General features: G+C 42.4%; 1 protein-coding gene across 2 annotated transcripts in view; it reads right to left on the bottom strand.

Annotated features, from left to right (window-relative positions):
* Positions 1–6520: 6520 nt before the first annotated feature.
* Positions 6521–10470, bottom strand: part of LOC100383187 (uncharacterized) — a 4397-nt gene continuing 447 nt past the window's right edge. The window contains exons 1-2 of one of the 2 annotated variants that reach the window (NM_001350033.1): positions 10332–10470; positions 6521–9241 (exon numbers count right to left, since the gene is read on the bottom strand). The exon at positions 10332–10470 is cut by the window's right edge and continues 116 nt beyond it. In NM_001350033.1, the coding sequence (NP_001336962.1) occupies positions 6902–9103 (2202 nt within the window). In that variant the 5' untranslated portion in view covers positions 9104–9241; positions 10332–10470 and the 3' untranslated portion in view covers positions 6521–6901. The remainder of the gene's footprint in view (positions 9242–10331) is intronic. The other variant, NM_001350032.1, reaches the window with a different exon arrangement.

Genomic DNA, 10470 nt, shown 5'->3' with positions numbered 1-10470 from the left:
ACAAGCTCTATGACGACGGCGGCCCCCAGCTCTCTTACGGAAGCAGGACAACGTCAGCAGGGACTCGACCGCTCCAACAGCTGTCCCTCCATCAGGCTCCGCCGCACCTCCGACAGCCACGACATCACGCCAGCAGGGTGCCCAGATCTCTCCGGCTGCCACATTGGCATGTACCTAGGGCGCTAGCTCTCCCTCCGCTAGACACGTAGCACTCTGCTACATCCCCATTGTACACCTGGATCCTCTCCTTACGACTATAAAAGGAAGGACCAGGGCCTTCTCAGAGAAGGTTGGCCGCGCGGGACCGAGGACGGGACAGGCGCTCTCTTGGGGCCGCTCGCTTCCCTCACCCGCGTGGACGCTTGTAACCCCCCTACTGCAAGCGCACCTGACCTGGGCGCGGGACGAACACGAAGGCCGCGGGACTTCCACCTCTCTCACGCTCGGCTCCGGCCACCTCGCCTCTCCCCCCTTCGCGCTCGCCCACGCGCTCGACCCATCTGGGCTGGGGCACGCAGCACACTCACTCGTCGGCTTAGGGACCCCCCTGTCTCGAAACGCCGACAAATCACAAATCTCAGAAAAATAAATAATAGGGAGTTTGCCTATTTTTAATTTAACAAATGTTTCTTTCACTAATATTACCTCTAGAAGCATTTATTTGAAGAAAAAAATACTAATACCGAAAATAGTAGCGTTTATATTCATAATTGGATCATATTTGATATTTAGGAATTTGGAAAGTTCAAACCAGAAATTTAAACTTAGTTTGAATCTTGAATTTGGAAATAAACTAGAATTAAGAAAAAAACAAAAAAAGAGAAGAAATACTTACCTGGGCTGAATTACCCGGTCGGCCCACTCTTGTGGCCTTCCTCAGCCCGGCTCCACGCGCACGCCGTAGCCACTTCACCCACCGTGCGCGCTTGGCCTTCGCTGCCGTGTGGGGCCCCTCTGCCAGGGCTTCCTTCTTCGCAACCTCAACGACCGACCGATTTCGCCGCTGCTCCAGCGCGATTTCTGCTGACCACGAGCGAGGACTGGTCCACGGCTGGGCGGGTCGCCGGGCATGTCGCGGCTGTTGAGATTTCTCCGCTCTTGGCCTTCCCTACGGGCAGTATTTAAGGAGTAGATGCCGCATCACCCTGGCCATCCAAGCATATTGCGAATCCGCTGAGCGCTCGAGAGAAACAGGAGAGAGAAGAGAGAACCGGTGAGTTTGTGCGCCACCGTCGGTCTTTGGGTGTGTCGTCGCCCATGGCTCAGATCGGGTCTGGTGCGTGTGGCGTCTGTTTGGCGCTGATCCGTGCGGTCGTAGTGCGATCATAGTCCCGAGAACTAGCCAGAGCTAGGAATCCTCGTGGAGTTGCTAAACCTCGTCGTCGACCCTCTGCACCATCACCGGTGGTGTGAATCTCGTCCCCTGTTCCGCCATCGTGTTAGCTTCGAGATATGCTATCCGTACCGTAGGTTAGTGCACTGTGGCGCCTGGGCACTTCACACCGGCGATGTCCGCTGCTGCGGCGTATGCAATGGTGCCGCCGGCCTAGCTCTGGATGGTAGGAAGAAGACAGCGTTTGGGGCCGTCGATCTGCGATTGGGCGCACACGATTAGATCTGGGGAAAGAATCACTGTGGGCCGTTGATCGACTAATGATCGGGCCGGATTAAACAAGGGGATAACGTTTCAGTCCAATGAATCATGTACGTTAGATCGCGATCCTACGGTTTACGTCGTTCGCGGGTTCATAATGCGCTTAGCCTAATCTGAGCCATCGGGCGCTGATCCAACGGCTCAGATGAGCCTATACCCCTTCAGCCGAGTATGTTTGCAAAAGAAACCCCAGACTCTTTTATAATCAACCCGCCATCCACCTGACCCAATCATGTGTCTGGATAATTTTGCAAGATTAACCCCGACCTTCTCTGTTATGATGCGCGGGGTCCAAACAGAGAGTAATCAGGAAATCTATTTAATAAATGAATTTTTAAGTGTAAAAATAATCATAGAACTTGTTTAATCCCTAGAAAATTCATATTAAGTCCAAATGAGTCCATTCCAATTTCTATAATTTTGTAAAATTATTTTTTATCATCTAGTGTCACTGTTTTGGCATGAAAGCCCCATCAAAATTAATCTCTTATTTAATCTTGTACAAAATACATAAAATCTTAGAAAATTCGTATCTTCTCCGTTTTAAATCCGATTTGACTCGTTCCAGTTGCGTTAGCTTCGTATAAATTTCTAATACACAATAGCAACATTTATTATATGATATCCCATACTTTTATAATTGGGTTAATCTATGTCTATTGGATTAACTTCTTTATAGTATTCTAATTTTATGGTTATAATTTAACTAGATAATATTTAATCAAATAATGACTTAGGTTAAAGTTGAGATAATTATTTATAGAATAATTTCTTATATGATATACTAACCAATTTATAATATAAGTTTAATATTTAAATCACGTGGAGCTTTTATAGATCATAACTCCTTAACCATGACTCCGATTTTACTAGTTCTTGATCCCACGATCTCGTAGCAACGCGTAGATTACTATATTTCAGTTTGTACTTATGTCTGGTGTGATGTTAATTTTGTGTATACGTTTGTTTGTATTGCTACGACTAGCAGCGAGGTTTCGAGGATCCGAAGAATCACCCTGGTAATTGGAATCTCAAGTACCAGGCAAGTTGTGCCCTTGATCACTTTCATTTACCTAATAATATTCTTTATTATCACTATTTAATGCATAGGTTTAATTTTGATGGGACCCAATAGGTCATCCTAGACTGTTTATCCTTTTACCTTGTTTATCCCTGAATCACTTGGGTAGTTATGCTATTGCTCTATATGGTTTTGGGATTAATATTTCATTACATCCATGTTCCAATTATTCTGTTATGTTATTTATGTTCATGATAAGATCATTATATTAATTGGAACATGGAGCGACCACCCGGGAAAACAGTGCTACCACAAGGGTTTAATGGGACACCCTTGGCTTATTAACTCGGAAAGCTAGTGGAGGTCTTCCTTACCCGAAAGGGGCAAGGGCAGTAGGGGAGTGGTCAGTGTAGGGAGGTCCTTGGGTTGATTTTGCTGCGATGACAGTCAGACGAGGGATTCCTGCACTGGAGCTTCCTATAAACTGTAGCGGGATTTCTGAAGCTAGTGGAACTTTGTAAAGGCCTCATAGTGTTACCCTGCCTCGCTTCCTTGGTAGAGGTGTATGGGATTTATGACCCCTTGGCAGATGGGTAACACGGCTTGTGGGTAAAGATGCGCAACCTCTGCAGAGTGTAAAACTAGTATACTAGTCGTGCTCACGGTCATGAGCGGCTCAGACTCTCACATGATTAATTTATGGAACCTAAATTCAATTTTTCATATGCATTTGCATGGGATTATTTATTAATTTTGTTCTATTATTTATTAAGGTTTGGTATTTACTTACATTTAGTAATTGTTAATAAAATTTGACCAACTTATTAAAAGCAATGCTCAGCTTTAACCCCTATTATTGGTAAGCCTTACACTTCATGAACTCCCACCTTTGCTGAGTTCATGTCATATTATTCCCCACAACTTGTTGAGCGATGAACATGTGTGAGCTCACCCTTGCTGTCTCACACCCCCCCCACAGGAGAAGAACAGGTGGTTCAAGAGAAGCCGCGTATCGAGGAGTTCGATTCGATCTAGGTGGCGTCTCCCAGTTGACTTTCTAGCGCCAAGGATAGATTTTAGATCCTGTTATATTGATCTTTTATTTTTGTAAGTCTTCCGCTATGTATTAAGTACTCTGATTATTGTGACATTTATCTCTATACACTCTGTTATTATATATGTTGTCTTATTGGCGCATGTATGAGATGCACCTGACTTTGTCCCCTTAAAACCGGGTGTTACTACTGCTTTCGCCTAAGGCCTTGTTCGTTTCTACCGGATTGGTGGGTCGGAACGATTCCTAGCCGAATTGCTTCTCTAATTTATATAAACTTTGATTAGCTGGAACGATTCCGGGTGCAATCCGACGTAAACGAACAAGGCCTAAGGGGCTCAACTAGGAAGGTGCGTGTCGTGGCTGGGGTTCCGTGGGGTCCCCGGACAAGTTTGTCGTCTCGCTGTGATGAGCCCCCGACGAACCCACCTTTCCATTACGGTTGCTTCTTGCTTGTTTCGTCCCTATAGCTTCACCACAGTGACATCACATTCCAGTTGAACTGGTTTAAAAATGGGATTGTCAATGATACTAGGGAAGATGAATCCGATGTTTGAACTGTTCAGTTGGCCTAGCTCCCATTTAGTTTAATCCAACTGTGTGACAGATGTGCTGTTATGGCTTCTTGAACACAGATTGCCTAGTTTGTTATAGTGGAATGAAAACATAGTCCACATTCTTTTCTAGTTTGTTGAAGTGGACTGAACAACTTTGTGTCTGTATTATGTGCTTGAAATTGGCACCAAATGTTGTGTCTGGGTGTCAGACCGATTCACAACGATCATGCGCCATGTCCATCGGCTACAGCAGATGAAAATTCATGCACCAAAAAAAGAACCGTATGAGTTGGCCAGTTGAGATTTTATAGGTCATCATCTATATTTGAAGAGTTTGTTGGATACACTCACATATTATGAACTTATCTATTTTTTTACAGCTCTCAATACTTCAAATTTAGCTAGAATTTATACCTAGTCTCTTGGAGTTGCTCTGAACCCGTTAAATCTACAAACCCCATATTTGCACACAGCAAAAATGATAAATATTTATTCTAATTTATACTTCATCCATCCTAAAATATAATTTTTTCTATCTCTTTTTTCGTCCATATTCGAAAGACTGATAATAAATATAAATATACATATAAACTATATTTATAGCTTAATTAATAAATACATGTTTAGTTTAAAATGAATTATATTTTAGAATGGATGGAGTAGATTGTTTCGGTATTTCTAGTACTTCATTCTCATTTATAGATTCTTTCAGTGTTTCTAGATACGCTATTTTTAGTAAAGTCTATATATCTAGAAAAGTAAAAACGACATGTAATCCAATATAGAGAGTGGTATCACATATGAGTCTAAATAATCTGCATTAAAGGTCGCATCAGGAGGCACATTCTGCTCTAGTATCTCTTGCTGTTAAAAATGCTTTCTGAATTTGATGCTTCCTTAATTCAACCTGTCTTCATATCTTTTCTCGTTAATTCCCATCATAAAAAGAATACAATTTTTAGTTTTGTTGTAAGTCGAATCATCTTAAATTGTCCGAATTTATAAAAAGAAATATATCAATATTTATAATATAAATAAATATTATTAGAATTGTAATATATTTTTATTGTGCCTATCAAATGGTGTACATGTTAATACTTTTTCACTAAACTTGATCAAAGTTAATTTAACTTATGAAAAAAATATACTGTCTTTGGTACCTAAATTGCAAAAATAAAGGAGAGAAAAGGACAGAATTAAAAAGTAAAAAAACAAAAACTTGTTACTACCAGCTTCACGTAGGACTGTAGGAGCCAGGGAGCAGTTCCTGAGGCGTCCAAGTATCTGTTCTCTAACAAAAGTGTTTAAAGGAAAAACTTGTTACTACCAGCTTCAGGATTTGTAACCGTACTACACAACAAGGATGCATGGATGCGCAAGCAAAAAACGAAATCTTAATCTGATACCACCACTGCATCAAAATCGTGTCTGCACTGATTTCTCGAGATAAGGGAAAGTCAGGTACAGGTAGGGGCGGACCTAGTATAGTGGAGTGAGGGCACAGACCCTCGCTCATTTATTTAGTGTAAGTAGTAGAGACTAGATTTTCACTATAAGATTATCTGCTTATTTGGTGCAAGTAGTAGAGACTAGATTTTCACTATAAGGTCACCTGCTTAGTTCAACTTAGATGCCTCTACTCTGGTGTTTTAATGTTTGTCTTCATAAATGTGCCCTCGCTCTCATTTCGCTCTGGGTCCGCTCTTGTACAGGACAACATGCAGTTTACTGCAGCACTGTGATTACAGTGAGATTGATGACCACACGACGATCTCTGGTATCATCTTCTTCATTGACTGAATATGAAAGAAAATATGAAAGAAATGCTCCGATTTCCTTCATGGCCTTGAGGTCATATGCAATAGTCAGTGAGCTGCGGATGCAAATCGCTTGAAGTTTATTTAGCCTACTTTTAAGAAATATTTTTTACGACAGAAACTAAGCAAAAGAGGACAAAAACGATGGCAAGACCTTTTCCTTCCAAAAAAGAGACAATAAAAGCTGTCACAAACGAGCACAAGGTGCACCTAAAAAAAAGAACACAAACTGGCCATACAGTATACCGCAGTAGGCTGGAATTTATGAAATTACTGAGTGAAGCAATGCTAGTAGTTTTTCACATACAACGTATGGGTGTTTCAAAATAACAGAACCAACAAACGGCCACGAGTTCAATTAGCATTTGAATTCGCAAAAAAAGCAACAGATCCACTCTCAAGATAAGACAGATAACAGGTGTCAACACTGACCATAAAAACTGCTTGAGCTTCGCGTTAGTACACCCACATCTAGAGTTGCTAAGGGCTGGTTTGGATGCATGGGATTGAGGGGCATGGACTAGTAAGGGATTATATGTCACTTCAATCCCCTCCAATCCACATGCATCTAAACAAGCCCTAAGTAACATATCACAGCAAAATTCATATCAGAGCCTGCTAATTACACCAGAAGCTGCTAAGCAGCTGACTCCTGAATGACTGGCCCCATTGTATCTCTTCTATGCAAAGGTGATAGTCAAAAGCAGAAGGAAATCTATAAAACTAGCAAGTGTTAATATCTTTTTGCTCGATTACTTCAAAATGGCAGGTTAACCAAGGCAGGCATCATCAACTGCCTTAGGTTCCATTTGGCTCCACTGCTTCCGTGATCCCCTGAAGCAGTTCTTTAGAAATAGCAGCTGGATCAAGCTCATAACTATCTTTGGGGACATTTGCAGCTTCTTCGCCTGACATCCTGTAAAAAGGCACTAGGTGTGAAAACCGAAACATCTCTTCTTTAGGAATCTTCATGGTAGCATTTGGATCCTGATGGCGCTGAAATACTGTTCGAAATCCAGTAACCTTGACTAAGGGAATTATGGAGATGCCATGGACTTCATCATAGGCATCCAGTACCTCAACCACATTGTAGGCATGGAGCACATTATCTGGAGTATCTTCATCCCAGTCAGAGGACCAATTCCGATAAACAGCCCAGATATCACCTTTCTGTGGATAAATTTTGATAAGCCCACGCGGCCCTTTATCCCATTTCATCTGGTGAGAGAACATGTTGACTATATCACAGCTTTCATATTTACCAATCCTGAAATCACCACAAGTCTTTATGAAGCCAGAAGAAACCCAATTCGAAGGCCCAAATTCGCTATTTGCCCTTGATGTGAGATAGCTTATTCTGAGCTTGAATGGTTTCAAGGAAAGAACTTTCTGAATAAATGCATAATAACGAGGCATTCCATCTTCATCATCATATGTAGCCCAAATTTGATCACTTTGGAAACATTCCTCAGTGCGATTCTTGTCAAAATCATGGAAATCTGGATCAGGAACATTATAAGATAAGGGGTCATCATCTTCATTTTCAGCATCTGTGCTAGTATTAGAACCAATCTGTTCTGAATCATGAGAATCTTTATTAGCTGTAGGATCTTCTGGTCCAAGAGCTTCATTATCCCCACCATTTTCCTTGACCGCAATTTTCTTGCTCGCTTTTTCACTAGCAACTTGGGATGTTTTACTTTTTATTACTGTTAGCTTGTTTTTAAGCTCAGTTTTCGTTTTTTCCAGCAAAAGACCCCTAAGATCCATCTGAGAGAAGGTCTTGACTAAACTTAAGCGGATCAGAGGCCTGGGTTTCCAATTGGGGCCACCATCAACGCCTTGAAACTCATAGGCCCCAATGTTGTTGGAAAAGGATATATTCACACCAGGCACTCTAAAAAAATTTGCTCCTGGACTGGATATGGTGGATGAAGAACCAACTTCAGCATCTTTAGTCATAGTCCTTGTCTTCTTTCCAGATGTTGCATCACCTGGTCCAAGATTAGCATTCCCTGACATGCTTGCATGCCTCTTTAGAGGATTGTACTTCCGGCGAAGAGCCTCTTCCCTTGTTGCCGCTGCTTGTGCCTCCTCCCTCTCCCTCCTAACTTTTTCATATGTCTGATGAACTACATTAGCAGCTTGAGCAGCAGCAGCAGACGATGCAGTGGCACTAGCTGCACCAGCAGCCCTTGAAAATGGACCCCACCGCAAATTTCTATTAGTGGTTGTGTTTTGATTAGCACCACTGATGTTTGAATCTTGTACCACGTTCCCTGCTGGTGGCTTTTGTACTTCTTTTGCTAGGAATGGCTGACGGCAACTAGGGCAGCGAAGATGGTTATTCAAATACACCCTGAGGTACTCATAGTTCATCTTGCATTTGTTGCATGAGGTCCAAAATGTATCAGGCTTTGCCACAGGTGCACGAGTAGCAGTTGAAGGTGCAGATGGGGCATGTGTTGCTGATCCCACTGTTTGCTTGTTTACTGTCCGCTTGGAGGCAGTAGCAGCATTAGCTGCGAAATTATAGAAGCCATTGGATGCACCAGGGACCGTGCTTGCTTTACCTGATTGTGCTGTCCTCTGTTGGAATGTCCTCACATTCCTCTTTTGGTCATATACAGCTCGCTTGGTTCTATCGGATAGCACCGTGTATGCCTCTTGAACCATCTGGAAAGCACCCTCAGCGCCCACTGACTTGTTTTTATCAGGGTGGAACTGAAGAACCAACTTCCTGTACTGTTTCTTGATCTTTTCATCGTTTGCGTTCATGGGAACGGAAAGGATAGAGTACCAGTCCTTCTCCCCAGCAACCTTCCCTTCTGAAGCAAGATAGATATCAAAGGTGGCGATCATTTGATCAACGCCCTCAAGCGCAGGAAAGAGAGTCTGAGCCTTGAGGGCGAATTTCCTGGCACCCTGCAAGTCCCCTGCTTCAAACTTCTTCTTTGCAATACCCTTCGCCCTTTGGGCCTCATCTTTGTTGCATTCCATTTCTTCCCACACCTCCAGAAGTACAAATAGCTACACCTTTCAGATTTCACAATTGATTAGAATTTAGGTCCTCAGAGTCCCAAAGCTACTTTCAACAATCAGCGCCGAACGCGTGAGCATACAAGAAGTTTTCAAACCCTGGCCAGAAGGAAACAAATGTTAATTAAAATCGTGAAACTTGCAACTTGTTAACAGGGGTGGACCCAGTATAAGACATGGGTGGACAAGTACACATATACACCTGACAATTTTGCAACAAATCGAAGTTAGTAGGTGCAGCTCATGTATATGCTTGTGCTTGCAACTAGTTCAGATCCAAATACAAATAGCTTAAATTAGGGTTTGGGACAGCAGGGGCGGACCTAGTAAAGGACATGGACGTACACATGTACACCCAATAATTTTTGCAAAGAAACCGAATTTAGTAGGCATAATAATACATGCATCGAGTTTTTTTTGACTTTTTAGGATCTTCGTGCCTACACATGTACACCCAATAATTTTTGCAAAGCAACCAAATTTAGTAGGCATAATAATACATGCATCGAGTTTTTTTTTTACTTTTTAGGATCTTCGTGCCGCTTCGACCATTTGACACACTTATGTTTGAGTTCTAGAAAATGGCATAAATAATGTGTGGCGGTTTAATTTTTAGGACTTTATTGTTTAAAAACTCAAAAGACATTGTTCCTTTTTAATTTTCATGTATATGTAACAAGCAAAGACGGACCGTGTCTGCTTTTGCTGACACTGCTAGCTCTGGAAAGAAGAAAGAAGGATTCCACGGTGTTGCAAACCATCAGGAAATCCTGAGAAAAGAATAGAGGTTACTGGAACAGGAGGAAAGAACGTAGGGTTCCGTGAGATCTATCTGCTTGGGTTAATTTGGTCCTTTCTTATGTTCTGGAGAGACAAAAAACTATAAAACTTATTAAAAAGGATTGAAATCTGCTATCTAAACTATTCATGTCCTAAAAAATCAAGGACGGACGACGTATTTGTGTCATTTTCGCGAAAACAACTAAAGCTGACTCGTTTTGTCGAAGCGGCGATAAAAGGAGTCCTAAAAATGCAATTTTCTCACATGCATATACACTTGTAATTGGATTCAGATCCGATTACGAATAGTATTTTAGGGTTTGGGCGCATGTTTTGACCTACGAATTACGTTACAGTTTGGGCGCACGACTTCGCACAGCAGGAAGGGAAGACCAAGGGGAGGGAATACCTGCTGTCCTGGTGGTGCTCGTCGCCGGCCAATGTCGTGGGTGGCAAAGTAGGACAGCAGCAAAGGCCGGCCTAGTCGTGGCCCGTGGGTGGGTGGGGGTTGCGCGCATTCTTAGTGTGATGCAAGAAGACAAGGCAGA

Source organism: Zea mays, chromosome 10 (genome assembly GCF_902167145.1).
Source record: "Zea mays cultivar B73 chromosome 10, Zm-B73-REFERENCE-NAM-5.0, whole genome shotgun sequence".
Lineage (NCBI taxonomy): Eukaryota > Viridiplantae > Streptophyta > Magnoliopsida > Poales > Poaceae > Zea > Zea mays.
The sequence above is the reverse complement of the archived record's forward strand: the minus strand, read 5'-3'. Positions and strand labels throughout refer to the sequence as shown.